Source organism: Sus scrofa, chromosome 15 (assembly GCF_000003025.6).
Source record: "Sus scrofa isolate TJ Tabasco breed Duroc chromosome 15, Sscrofa11.1, whole genome shotgun sequence".
Classification (NCBI taxonomy): Eukaryota; Metazoa; Chordata; class Mammalia; order Artiodactyla; family Suidae; genus Sus; species Sus scrofa.
In genome coordinates this window covers 44239832-44255091 of record NC_010457.5, presented here as the reverse complement: position 1 = coordinate 44255091, position 15260 = coordinate 44239832, and the positions used below count along the sequence as shown (strand labels likewise).

At 38.3% G+C, this 15260-nt stretch overlaps 1 protein-coding gene across 20 annotated transcripts in view; it reads right to left on the bottom strand.

Moving 5' to 3' along the window:
* The window catches only part of TENM3 (teneurin transmembrane protein 3), a 2583558-nt gene that overhangs the window by 146656 nt on the left and 2421642 nt on the right, over positions 1-15260 (bottom strand). For all 20 annotated transcript variants that reach the window (XM_021076354.1, XM_021076353.1, XM_021076364.1 and 17 more), the window contains one exon: positions 13852-14090. In XM_021076354.1, coding sequence (XP_020932013.1) covers positions 13852-14090 — 239 coding nt within the window. The remainder of the gene's footprint in view (positions 1-13851; positions 14091-15260) is intronic.

Here is a 15260-nt window from a genome sequence, read left to right as displayed (position 1 = left end):
CAACTATAGGATTTTTTTTTTTTTTTTTTTTTTTTTGCTATTCAAAGGAACTAACACTTGATGTAGCAAGGTTCTCTGAGCATTATAAGATATATTGGAAATCACAGGCTTTATGAACTCACAGTTTTTGTGGGGTGGGGGGCAAGGAAGTAAGGAATGACTGCTGATATGGTATACCTCTATGCTGTGTATTTTTTCTTTCGAACCTTTTTCTGGCATGTGCCATTAATGAGAAAGCAGAAGAATGGCTATCAAATGTCTGGACAAGATGAAATAGTGATTCAGCTGTGTAGCTTGTTTCTGCCAGAATATTAGATTCATACTTTTTAAAAATAATAGTATTTACAAATTCTACTTTTAAATTGCATTGGGCTTTTTTCTCTCTTCACTATGTAGATTCAGGGTAATACATTCAAGGATGCCTTGTAGCAAATAGCAATTCCAGCTGCCCACTGACAGCCAATGCTGAAGCTGACAGAGGCTTAGAAAAATCAAGCTGTTGTTTCTGTCACCAAGGGAATTAAGTCAGGATTTCCAAAACAGATTGTTTTCCTACTGTGTCGTCAGTTTTCTCTTGTTTCCAGGTTCTGTTCTCTGAATGGAAGAAGCATTCTTTCTCCAATTGAAAGGAAAGAATAAAATGTTCACCATCATGATTCAAGGCGCCAGTCATTATCGATAAACTAGGGCATCTTTGAGGTAATGGTTGTCAACATCAAAGAATATGGTGAGAGGACCTATTTCAAGAACATTCAAAATACAGAATGAAATCATTTACATGATTTATAGACCATTCCCTGCTTGCCAGAAATACAAAGTTTGCTGTTATCATGACATCTTTGTAGCAGAGGATTCATTAATGACAGTTATTAGCAGCTTCACCATTGAAACCCCATGCATCTACTGATTTTTCAAAGGCTGGTGGTACTGACTTAATTTTCATCTGGATTCCTTTCTTCCATCATGGTTATTTAAGAGCTATGTCCCACTTTTATGCAACAAATGAGTATGGATGTTAATGAGTTACCTAAGCATAAAATTTTTCCTTGGCTTGTTTTGACTTTTTGGAAAAGTGGTGGAACAGACCTGAAAATTACAATTCTTTGAAATTTTAAGGTATTTTAATCATCCGTCTTCAAAGATTCAACTATTAGGGATACGGAGATTCTTAGAGGAGGGTTGGCATATTGCAATATGGCAAAATTCAGAAAAAAAAATCCCCACCAAAATATCCCTTTCATAAGAGTCCACTTCTCCCCTGAGGGGTTACATTTGAGAGAGAGAATATGATTTTTTGCGTGCATATGCGTGCATGTGTGTAGGTGTGCGTCAAGTAGCAACTTTTAAAAAAATCAATGACCCTTCAGAAATCCAGGCACAACCAGCTCAAGCAGTTTGTTGTTCTGCATTCATTCATCAACAAAGATTTCGTCAGTGTCTGCCTTATCAAGTTCTGTGGCTGGTGAAAGCAGAGTGACCCACATCACCACTTCCGGTGCCACGTAGGACATGGTCAATTCAACACATTCACTCAGTCTGCCTTGACCAACTCATCTCATCAGGCGGGGTGGGAAAAGGTCTTAGGGAGACAGGGTTCCAGCTGCTCCCCATTCATCGGGGCTCACCTGGAGAACAGGTCTCCTCAGTTATGAACTTAACTGTTATTAATGGATATTTATGAAGCATTTGTGGAAATGTATTTCAAAGCAAAATACAGAGGAAGTTCTCATCTCTGATCCCCAGGAAACTGCTCTCACTGTCCACTTGCTTCTGCAGTTGGTGGTCTCAAGCTCCTTTCCTAAAAATAAATGACCCACTTTCCCATTTTCAACATGCATTGCTTCTCTATATGTCCTTCTTTTCTGAGATCATAAAGAATTTCTCGGAAGAAGTAAAACGAATCTAAAAATATCTTTAAAGATACAAAATAATGGTAAAATTTGTGATTATTTGAAATGGCTGAAATAATATGGTAAGATTTTATGTACAAATTCTATGTAACTCACATAGGATCAATAATGACATCATGAAGCTAGTCTGTTAAAACTACAAAACTATTTAATCTTAATGAAAAGATTAAGGCTCCAGAACAAAATTAAAAGACCCAATGGTAAAGACCTACAGCATTTTCAGCCCCCTTAGCAGTGATCCCTATACACTTTTTTAATGTGCTTATCACCTTTATCATATAATTGAGTTTTCTATGGTATTATTGTTTTATAAATAATTTTTTTCTGGCCACACGCATGGCATATGGAACTTCCGGGGCCAGGGACTGAATCTGAGCTGCAGTTGGGGCAACACCTGATCCTTTAATCCACTGCGCTAGGCAGGGGATTGAATCTCCACCTCTGCAGTGGCCCAAACCGCTGCAGTCAGATTCTTAATCCACTGTGTCACAGCAGGAATTCCACAAATAAATATTTTTACGTTTACGTATTTAATTTAGTTTTTCCTTGAGATTACTGACTTAAAATTTTAAATGTATCTATTTTAGAAGGAATTTTTACAGCATTACCTTAAAAGAAAAATCAGTATCTCTTCATACAAATAGAAGATTAAACAGAGTAAACCAGAAACAATGCTATTAAAATTACATAGAGATTATTGCCAGTAAAAGTGTTCTTTATTTGTGAAGGAAGTGTTAAAGATAGATGTCCTGACATGCTAACATCTACTGAGACATTCCTCATGACATGACCAGATATAACAGAAGAAGAATTCAAAAGGGAATCATACATTTCTCATTTTGTTCTTTAATCTTTTTTTTTTTTCTTTTTAGGGCCACACCCGTGGCATATGGAGGTCCCCGGGCTAGGGGTCGAATCAGACCCCTACGCCACAGCCACAGCAATGCAGGCTCCGAGCTGTGTTTGTGACCTACACCACAGCTCATGCCAACACTAGATCCTTAACCCACTGAGCAAGGCCAGGGATTGAACCTGAAGCCTCATGGATGCTAGTCAGATTCGTTAACCACTGAGCCACGACGGGAACTCTATTTTGCCCTTTAATCTTATTTACTCTCCTGTCCATGCACCTTCTGTAAATTCTTAAATTTTATGAGAAACAATTCCCTATGATATAGTGCAACAAAGTTCTGGACTCAAAATAAGAAGACCTGGATTATGGTTCCTATTTAAATACCTACTGGCTTTAATGTTGGCAAGTCACCGAATCTCTGGGCCTAAGGTTTTTCTTTCTAAAAATTGTGGATAATAATATTTGGTTCACTAGATTGCTGTATGGACTAATAACAGCAGCTAAAATCAATTGAGCACTTATATTTTACAGGCACATTAATTATTGTAGTAACTATTCTGAAAAGCTTTACTGTTACTAACCCTGTTTACACTGATGAGGAAACTCAGGTTTTCGGAGGTTAAGTACCCTGCTCAAGATTACACAGCTGTAACTATTATATACAGAATGAATAAACATGTTCTTACTCTATAGCATAGGGTATATCCAACATCCTGTGATAAACCATAATGGAAAAGAATGCATATACAGGCATAACTGAATCACTGTGCTCTACAGCAGAAATTAACACAACACTGTAAATCAACTATACTTCAGGAAAAAAAAATTACATAGCGAATAAGTGATGGAGATGGGATTACCAACTCAAATCTTACTGCTTTGAAGCTCTGTACTTATAAACAGCACGCTAAAAATACGTAATATGCAAATCTGACATCCTATTTTCCCACATACGATTGTAAGATCACTATGGTAAAGATTACAGCCTAACTCGTTTCTGTGAATTCAGTGTTTAGAAGGGATGTTCGACACTCGCTAAGTTTAGTGGAATTAAATTGACTGTGATATTGGAAATAATTAAAAGGAAATGCCTGATAAAAAATGAACAGAAATCGCACGATGTGAAAGTACTTGTATCATTTTCTAAAATGTTTCTTGGCACGAAGACTCTCATATTCCAGCAGCGCATGTGGTAATGTCCTAGCTCTGAGTGCCTTTCTACAGCCTGGGGAAGTGCGGGGTAACAGGTGAATGGCTTCCTCTCCCCTAGGGGCAGAAGGAGGCCTCCTGAAAGTGATAGAAGGGAGAGAGCTCACCAGTGCAGGAGGAGGCAGGAAGGATGAGCCTGTGGCTAAAGTACTGGGGAGAAAAAAACAATTCCAGGAGAGAGGCAGCTAACACTACGCCAGGCTCATGGATGGAGAAAGCCACCAGGAGAGGAGCATTAGAGCTCCCCTCTTTGGAAACCTGGATAAATCACCAGTGATGAAATCCAACGGCTCAAGGAAAGCTCAGTGAAAAACACTGAATATTTTCTCTGAAAACAAATGAGTAGGTCTAGCTGAAAAACAATTGTTCTTTGATGCACTGTGTGGATGTGTGCTTCGAATGCACAAGGGAAGGTTCTCAAAGTAATGTGCTTTCCACTTATTGAGCAGGCCCAGCTCAATAATGGAAATGGGACAGGCCGACCTCTTTGGCTATCAAATGCAGAACAACTATCTCCAAGCAAATTTTGAAATATAGGAAACACATGTTTTAAAAATACCTTCAAAATAGGTTAATAGAGTACTCGTGAATGTTTGGAAAAGAACCTGGAGATATCACGTCTTCTTCTTTTTCTTTTTTCTTTTTTTCTTTTTAGGGCTGCACCCACAGCATATGGAAGTTTCCAGGTTAGGGGTGAAATCCGAGCTATAGCTGCTAGCCTATATCACAGCCACAGCAACAAGGGATCTGAGCCGCGTCTGCAACCAAAACTACGTTCACAGCAATACTGGATCCCTGACCCACTGAGTGAGGCCAGGGATCGAACCTTCATCCTGATGGATACTAGTTGGGTTGGTTTCCACTGCGCCACAATGGGAACGCCAAGATTTCATTTTTTTTTTTTTAAGCAGTTTTAAAACTGTTTTCTGGATATACTTTATAAATAAAATTCTTAAAGCATGAATGTATGTTCTCTAAAACTAAGGAAAATAAACAAGTAGACTATCAATTCTTGTGGCAATTTTAAATCTAGTTACCCCAAATCTCCAAGGTAACATTTCTTTCCACTTCTAGAGGTTAACTGCAAAAAGGGTTCTAGCTAGACTAATTCAACAAAGAAAATCAATGACCATCATAACCTTTTTTTCCCCTCAGACACGTCTAGATTTTATTTTTATTATATCACAATGTTGGCTTTAATATTCCTGAGAATTGATTTTTGGGGCCACATTTAGGTTTATGTGGTAATACTTAAAATTTGTCCTTATGTCAGCATTTGTCAAAACACATAATCCTACTTATTATTTATAATCTGTGAATGGACAAGGGCTGTGTTTGGTCGTTCACTGCAGTATCGGTCATGGTGTCTCAATAAAGGAAAGTTGAATGAATGGATGGATGGAGAGATGAATGGTCACTTCCTTTTCTGGTGTTACATTGGTAAGCCACTAAAGAAGAAACAGTGGCATCTTGTTTTTTACGGAAGAAGGAAAGGTGTAAATAGTCTGTAGACATTTTAAGATCACGTAGGAACAGTAAATTAAAAAGTCTACACACATCTGTATTTTATTTGATCTGTTTTATTCTCCAGTGAGACCTTTGAATACAGATTCAATGGGACATAAGATGCTTTATGCTGAATTCATTCCTAGGATTCCTAGCAATCTAGCAAGTTTCTGTTTTAACCTTACATATGCCAGTTACTTTCCCTTTCCCTCCTCTGTATGTAGATATTTCTCTCAGCACTCACTATTCTCACTACCACGAATGTAAAAGCAAATGACATATGCAACACCAATTAAATATTTATGCAATGTAGCACTGAAATGGTAAATATTGTATTATGCTCTCCACTTGTCATTAGTCAGGAGAGATTGCTACATTCTGCAAAAATGATAGCCTAAAACCAAGAAAACAGCCCCGTATTTCACAGACAAGATATTTATGAATGGCACAAAGTGGAGTTTAGCTGACTTTAAAGGTATTTCTTATTGTTGCCGTCCATGGACGTTTTTCAAGTCAGGGAAATCCTTATACATGAATGGTAAAACAATCTGCTTAAATATAGTATTTCTCACATATTATTTACTTTAGCTGACCTCATACCAAGCTAAGAGTAAAGTAAATTTTTTGGGTATTCTCCACATTTGTATAATTTCTTGATTTTACAAGTGATTTAGTGATTTCTTTTTTCTCTATAGTAATAAAAATATTATGATCAACTCAAAACTAAACATTTTTATCTTGTGCTAATAAAAAGCAACAAAAATGTACAATGTCGAAAATAACCCTTGAGTGTACAATACATTGAATTTTCCCACTTTAGGTTCAATTCAAGAGTCAGTGATATGATTATATAGAGTTGGCTGGAGAAGGAACTGAATTTTAAGTGACCTCTCAATCTTTGCTGTGTTTCTATATGATATGCTGCACATAGAAAACTAATATTTTGTACAAATGAACTGAATTTTAAGTGACCTCTAAATCTTTTCTGTGTTTCTATATGATATGTGGGACATAGAAAATTAACATTTTGTACAAATTAATAGAGTTCATATTGAAAAGAGAGAGTGCAAATATTCTGTGGGTTCTTGGAGGAATACAGATGTACATATATGAAAGCATCATCCATACAGAGTGCTATTCTTAATAAGGGAAAAAACCTTATTCAGAATGGGTTGTGAGCAGACTTTTTCCTTTTGGAGTTTATAGATTCAGAAGACTGCAGTAGTATGCTCTCTCCTATTACTGTATGCTTCCTTTCTGAGAGGTAAACTCATTCTGAGCCTTTATTCACCATTGAATCAGGTTTAAATATGTCCCTAATTTCACATATCCAAGGAGAAAATAAAATATTGATATACTAATTTAAAATTTTTACTTTACGATGTTCAGTCTTCTAAAATACTAGCAATATATTTTTGTCTACAATGTGATGACATGACATTGGTATCAAAATGCTACCGATTACATCTCAGACAAAATGCATTTTCTGAATGTAAGGCAACTAGGAATTAAGGGAAGAAGTTATAGTGAACAATGGTAAATAATTCTGTTTGGCTGTGTTCTATAACCTAATAAAACAGCATTCTTACTACAAAGACATGTCCAAAAAGAAAAAAGACTGTCACCACACATTTTATTTTGCCATATACATTTAAATGGCTGGTTTTTCACGAAGCATATAGGGCTGGCTTCTTTTTCCTCCTGACCCTGAGTTGCATATATAGAGCTAGTACCATAATCAATTTCAAGGGACACGGAGAGGTAAAAATGTTCATAAAATGCAAATAGACATAGAAGTAGGACAGATAACTGCCAAGGAATCATAACTGCCATGAACTTGGATTCGACAGGTTATGTTTTGCTAGATCTAGGGAATGCTTATGTTGTTAAACAGGCTTTTTAGCAGACATATGACAAGAGCTATTTTAGGAATCAGTTGGTAGCAGCTGTTCAAAGGAAATAAATAACTACAGATGTATTTTTTTTAAATGAAAAGGAATATTGAAAATGTGAGCAGTTCTTTGGTTAGCAGCATATGTCAGAAGTTCATGAGAAAAATAATACTGACTTATTTCTTGTCACTGGGAAAATGAGTTCACAAGCCAGCTCCTTACAAGTACAGATTTTTGTAGAAAAAAAGACTATGGGAAGTTTGGAGGGCAACACGAGGTGTCTGTTTATGGAGGAGACGGGGGCTCTTTTTACAGGTGATGGAAGTGTTTTCACTGATTGTGGGAGATCCTTCTTTGGTGCAGTGGGTTAAAGATCTGCCATTGCTGCAGCTGTGGAGTAGTTTGCAGCTGTAGTTTGCAGCTGAGGCTCAGATTTGAACCCTGGCCCAGGAACTTCTTTATGCAGCAGGTGCGGCCAAAAAAATAAGTAAATAAATAAAATTGTTTGTGGTGATGGGTGCAAAACTGTATGACTATATTAAACACTACTGAATTGTACACTTTAAATAGGTGAACAATATGGTATGTGAATTGTATCACTAAAACCGTTACCAAAAAAACCTTATCATACGGATTGCTGGTTGGGATAGACTTAGCCAAAAGGGCACCAAATTGAGAAAATATGCTAGCATAATATGTTTTGATAAATTTTTTTCTCTAGTTTTCCTTAAATTTAAAGAACATATGCAAATACTTTTGGTGCAACTCTAGTATATGGTCATGTTAATGAGGTTTAACATCCATAATAGCGTTATCTGAAGTTTGACTTGACTTTGTTGCAGTGTTGACTGGTGTTAACATAGTACTTCTAACATATTTTGACCTGGATGTAACAACATTTCAATAATTTTACACTTTCAGATAGGATTTCTGGGTGTATTTCAATGTGTAGAACATCAAAATTTCTGGGTTTCTCCCACCTAGAAGAAAGAACCTTCTGTGAGTCAAGAACAATAGTCAAAACTTCTCCTTATCCTGTAACTGTGGGTAGATGCAGAAGCAATATTAACCAACAGAGTGTTTCTCGTCTACTCACTCTTAGGTGAACAACTGCTGGCTACTGCTCATTTTTATAATTTTCAGTTTTTAGAAAAAAGAATAGGTAAACTAGGGACCAGGAAAAGTGGGACTTTTTTGGAGGGGGCGCTCTTTAACTGTTGTCATTGAATTTGCCCTTTGTGTTTAGAATTTTCATTGAACAAAGGCACACCAACATAAAGAATCATGCATTAGAGGAGGATTTTAATTGGGAACTAAGTAACCTAAAGAAAATCACGTGTCACTGCTGAAAAGAAGTCTGCCACATGTATGGGCCTAAACATTTGACTTTTATCATAATAAATCATGGCATGTCTATTCTACTTTGAATTGGCTTTAGTTTCTCAATTCTGCTCATTCCTATATCCCCACATGGCTTCATGACCTCCCTCCTAGTTATATAAGAAGTTGTCTATATTTGCCCTGTCCAAATAGTAGCCACTAGTCATATGAAGCTGTCTGAGTTCAAATTCATTAACAATCATAAAAGTTAAACTCCAGTTTCCTTAGCTGCACCAGCCACTTTCCAAGGGCTCCACAGCCACATGTGTCTAGAGACTACTGAACTGGACAGTATAGAAGCATTTCCATCATCAAAGCTCTCATGTGACAGTGTTGGCCATGGGCCACAGCAGCATCACCTGGAGCCTGTCTGAAATGCAGATTTGATTCTCACTTCAGATCTGCTGAATCAGGACACACAAGATCCCCAAGTGATTCCTGGGCATATAGATTCCTGGGCATATTCAAGTCTAAAAAGCACAAATCTGGACTTTCTGTCTTCAAATTGCATATTCTGGAACGCCACCAGGACAATCTTTAAAAACATAATTGTGATACTTTTTATTACTATGTTTCAATTCCTTTAGTTTCTTCTCTATCTTCAGTTCTTCAAAATCCTCATGGGAGGCAGGGTAGTGTCCTGGGATTGTTGGTAGTTTTTCAATCCAGCATTCACTGTTTTGTCGGCTGTGTGACTTCAGGCAAAGTGCCTCTCTAAGCGGCAGATTCTTATTTGTTAAACGGAGATAAAATTCATGGAGTTGTGAAAATTCAAGGAGGCAGTTCATACCCAGTGCTGGTACACCATGAACCCCACGTGCACAACTCTGGACAGTTCACGCTTCTTCCTTTCAATGTCCTGGTTGACCTCTTCTCAAGGTGATCTCCAACCAGCCATTCTGATGTCATTCTGATGTCAAGCCTAGGGAGTGGAACTCCTTTGCACCTTGCAAGCATCACCTCTAGAACAAGTCTTTCTCCAACATCTTCAGCTAGGGGTAGGCATTTCCTTCTTTCCTTTCTATTTTTTGCTCATTCAGGTCAGAGTTGCTAGGAAAGCACATATTGTTCAAAGCGTGTTTGCATACATGTCTTTATCACTTGACTGAGAACTTCCAGAATGAAGAGCTAAAATGAACCTCTAACACGAGTGCCCAGAAAAATGTTGACCTAAAAATGGTTACTGAAAACCCATAAAAGTACCAGAAGAAAAGTTAAATGAATTAAAAAAAAATAATACTTGGAGTAAAATAAGAATTTTGAAGGTATAATGTGAACACTAGAAATTACAAGGAAAAAATGGATAACTTTGATTACTTAAAAATTCTATATGGTATATAGCAAGACAACTATAAACAAACTAAATAATGAATTGGAAGAATATGTAACATAGAAGAAATGATTCATATCCTTAATAAACACTTGCACGCCAAAAAACAAAAACGAAAAACCCAACATAACAAAAAGCCCCTAGAGAAAAATAGGGAAAACTAGGCTATTTGTACACAGAAACACAAAAATACAAACGGTTAATAAATATTTGAAAAGATAGTACTAGCAGTAGATGAAAACAACAATAAAATGTTTTAAGAGATTGACAATGATTAAGAATATTAATACTATGTAGCATTGGTAGTTGTGTAAACTGAGGGTACAAACAGTTGTGCAAACTGGCCACGGTTTGCAAAATTTAAGACATGCCCACACTTTGGCACAGAAAATTTCTTTCAGAGAATTTTTCTGATCAAAGTTTGATCGACTGAACACACAGGCACACACAAATACACGCACACATTTATATGCCTAAGAAAATGGTCACTGCATTTTAAAAAAGTGGTTAATTAAGAACAACTGCTAAAGGATGGATATTTAATGAATGATAAATGAGAAAGCCTGGTACAAATGCATGAAAAAGATGGAACTCCAGGTGTACATATATGCATGGAAAAATATATGAAAGGGTAGACAGCAAAAAGTTAACAGCAGTTACCTTGCAAAGAGCTAACAATGACCTATGGGAATTAATTCTCACTTTCTTTTTCAGCCTTTCTTTCTTCTTTGAAACTTCTTTACAGGGATAGGGAAAACAACCAAACAGCTAAGCTTGCCGCTTTCTCTCCCTTTTGGGCTATCCTGAGAGAATTTTATCCTAGAGGAGAAACTTGTTAATGAATGTGACAGTCTCATAACTTCTCATGACCTTACTGGAAGGTGAAAAAGAAAATTCTAGGAGAGAAAGATTTCCTCAAGTCTTTTATTTTACCTATTTCTTAGGGCTCTGACTTTATACTGATTGTCAATATGAGGGAAGGGGGACCTTTAAGGGAATAGAAAGAAGAAAATTTAGGAATGGCTGCACTCTGTGAAAGGTTGTGAGGTCAATCTGATGATGACATTGGTCTCCCCATCGATTCTGGGGTTTATCAGCCTGATGGGGCTGGACAGCTCAGTCTCTGCTTTACATGCACACTCAATAGAAAGGACAGCTTTCCTGGAGAGAAGTGCCCTATTCTTCTTTCTAAGGGTAAAGGAAGTATCTTCACTCTTGAAAAGATTTACCAGCTAAATGATCGAAAAATGAAATTCTTTGCCTGATCTAAACAACAGAAAAATTCATCATGAAAGTGTACGAGTTAAGCACAGGAAGACTAGTGAAATTCTAAATAAATTTGTGTTTAGTTAAAGCAATAAAAGGAGTTCCCGTTGTGGCTCAGAGGTTAGTGAAATTGACTAGTATCCACGAGGATGTGGGTTCGATCCCTGGCCTCGCTCAATGGGTTAAGGATCTGGCATTGCCGTGAGCTTCGGTGTAGGTTGCAGATGAGGCTCGGATCCCATGTTGTTGTGGCTGTGGCGTAGGGGTCCAAATCGACCCCTAGTCTGGGAACCTCCATATGCTGTGTGTACGGTCCTAAAAGACAAAAGAAAAAAAAAAGCAATAAAATCATGAGATAATTCTTTGATGATAAAAGCAATTTTGCCAGATGACACTTGGATTGTATCTTCTTAATTTCCAGCACAGTAACTAAATCCTAACAAATGTTCAACCAATATCTGTTGAATTGATAAGAGCACGTGAGTATATTAACTATGTAAGTTATATGCTTCCATTGGAGAAAGATAAAACCGAAGGAAAACATTTATGATGGTGGCACCAGCAGACACAAAGTGGATTTCTAACCACTCAACAGTAAAAATAGGTAATTTGAAAAAAAGGAACATTTTGGAGTTTTTATTTAGGAATCTGATATTCACTGATGGATACTTGAAAAAAGTACAAGGCTCACAAATGTACAAGGTGATCTGACCTCACATTAACATGCCATTTTTTCCCCCAGTCATGCAATGTAAATAAAATTAAATCGCATCAGGGCTGATATTCCAAATAGTTAACAACAGGTAGGACCCAGGCACTTGTGATAGGAAGACTGTTCAAAGACACATCAAACAACACAGACACTGAATTACATACACTGAATTCCAACCTTGCATAGTACTTATCTATCTGTTTGGCATGTGCTGTGGTAAAAAAAAAAAAAAATCCTCTACAAATACATATGCTTAATTTATCACATCGCATTTTTGACTGGTACATTTCAGAAGCCATTTAAAATGCTCTGGCAGCACACGGCTGACAGTTACAAATAATGTATCCAGTTAACCAGAAGAGATGCTCTTAACGGCTGGATATTTTCTAGCTGAATTCTTAGAAATCTGCCTGTGAATACCGATTTCTGTTGTTGTGACAGTCCTCGTGGACTTCGAGGCTTATGAAAACGGCACAGCACTGTACCATTAGTGTATGATCTTGGCCAAGTGAGAACCTTTTTGGTACCTGGTCTGACCACTTTTACAAGGAGGGAGTTAACTCAGATTGAAAGATGACAGCGAGGTTTCCCATTGCTTTCATCGCTGATGGACAGCGGCTGTACGAGGCACTGTGATGAGGATAACGAGGCTGTGTGCAGGTTCAGTGAGAAAGAGTGCCCGGATTCATTAGCACTGTCAGCCCCAGTCAAAGAGTCAGAAGTCATATTATGCAACATGCCTCATAGTTCCATCCCTGATTCCATTCTCTCTAAAGCTCCTTCATGCTCTACAATTCTATTTTTCTCTTAAATGCTGTGGCTTGAAATGGTTATTTCCCTTTCCAAAGGCATAATTTTTCACTAAGGAGTACGGGAGCGAACACTAGAAACCAGTTCACTGCAAAAGCATCATATTAGTCTACATACAGCCCTGCAGTCCTCTTCCTCGGTTACAGAATTTTACATCACGAACTGCTTTATAAACTTGGGGATGCATCATTGGCTGTTGTTCTTGTGGGCCAAACGTTGCCTGTGATTTATCTCAGTGGACACTGTTTGCATTTCAATGTGTTGGGCCTTCCCCTCCACTTCGAAGCAGCTCAAAATCAGAGTGGTCCTTTCTGACATTCAAGTAAGCCATGTTCCAATAGTTGGAAGGCTCATCTAGCTTCCGAACCAGTTAAAGAAAAGGCCTATTTACAACTTCTCTTAGCAGTTTCCATCCTTTGGTGACAATTAAACAAACAAACAAAAAACGAGATTGATACCACACCCGAAAAGCTGGAAAACCCACAGAGAGAAACGAGTACATAATCCAGTCATGGTTTTACAGAGGCACGGTTCTCAGGAGAGCGTTTCTGAGTACCAGATGACGGTCCTGAGTGATGGGCTCTACATTCAGACAGCTGAGTTGGCTGAAAGATGGGTAATACCACAGGCAGCAGAGAGCTCCCTATTGACTCTGCACTGAAGGAGATTCCTGCAAGCGCAGGATTATTTCCTGGACACGAAATGTCCTAGAACCGCCCATGTCTCACGGGGGGAGGGGGTAAGCCCAACACCAGTGGACGCTCTCATGTGTCCAGCCCTTGTTCCTTCCGCAAATGCAGCTCTTCCACTTATCTACACACATGGAAAATACTCTGCGATTTACAATATATTAGTACCAACCTCTCGCTCACGACATATAACCTCCTAATACACTCTTGGACCAAATAAATAAATAAAAGCACCCAAACAATAATCTAACATCCCGACTGACAGATGAAAGAGTTCTAGAAATGTGTTCTTACCTATAAAATAGGACAGGAGTATTGCCAGCAGCACTGAGACCCCTACAGCACACAGGGCGGTACATTTCCAGCTACAGTACTTTGAAGACTTCTTGAATTTAAAAGCACTTCTTGATAGGGTGTTTCTAGGTAGTGGCCGGGTAGGCGGTGAGTAAACAGAGCCAGATGCCATAGTGTATCCTGGGGTTGCAGTACTGAACAGTGGCGTTGTCCCTGTTCCTGTTTTGAATAGGAAATGCCTGCAGAACAGGAGAATATCATTGTAAGATACAAATATATTAAAATGTGAGAGACAGAGATGGCAAAGCCTGAGCTCTCCCATCTTTCCGTCCTTCTCTGGCTTTAATCTTTTACTTCCTACAGTTCAAAAAATGAGAAATTAAGAAAATATTTTAACTGAAGAACCCAACTCTTATAAATGACTCTGAGATGGAAGAGACTAATTGTAATGAATTCAGGAGGAGTCACACACACACACACACACACACACACACACACACACACACACGATGACTGTCCCTTTAAGTAGGTAGCTTGAGAGATTGGGGAGTTATTCCAATCATGCCATGTCTTAAGCAAAACCTATGAATTGCTTTGAGAAAATCTTTGTGTTTCTCTTCAGGAAAGTAACTGTACTCCTTTACAATTTCATGTGTACTTGCTACACGTGAGATTGTGTACTCCTACAAACGCAAGTGTGCACGATCTCCGCAATGCGGTGCAGGCTGATTTCTTTTCTGGGTGTGCATGGAAACCTAGCCTGTCTCCCATGACCATCCACCACCACCCCCAAGTACTGGCCACAGGCAGCTGGGCAGTTCTCAAGGGAGGCAAAGTAATTTTATTTTTAGCTTATGTCAAACATAACCATGAAGGTGAAGTGGCTGGAGGAGAGGGAGAGAAAGAAAGGAATCACAGAACACGTTCTGAAACCAACCTAAATAAATGAAGAGGTTAGTGAAGCAGGTTTTAGATCAACTACAGGATTCCCTATGGGAGTTCCCTGGTGGCAGAGTGAGTTAGGGATCCAGCATTGTCACTACTGTAGCTCAGGTTCGATCCTTGGCCCAGGAACTTCCACACGCCATGGCGTAGCCAAAAAGAACTGGAAGGAAGGGAGGAAGGAAGGGAGGGAGGGAGGAATGAAGGCAGGAGGGAAGCTTCCCTAAAGACTTGAGCCAATTGACAGTGACGCAAACGGCTTCTACAGATTGTCTGCTCTCCTACTTTGAAAATGTTTAAACAGAAATTGAATGATCACAAAACAGGAAGGCTGTCTAGGGAGTTCTTTAGGAAAGACGACACATTTTAAGATTCCTATTAACAATAACGTTCCCAAATTTAGGAAAAAAGCACTATGTTTTTTCAAGGATTACATTTCATATTATGCTCGTATCTTTCTGTGTATT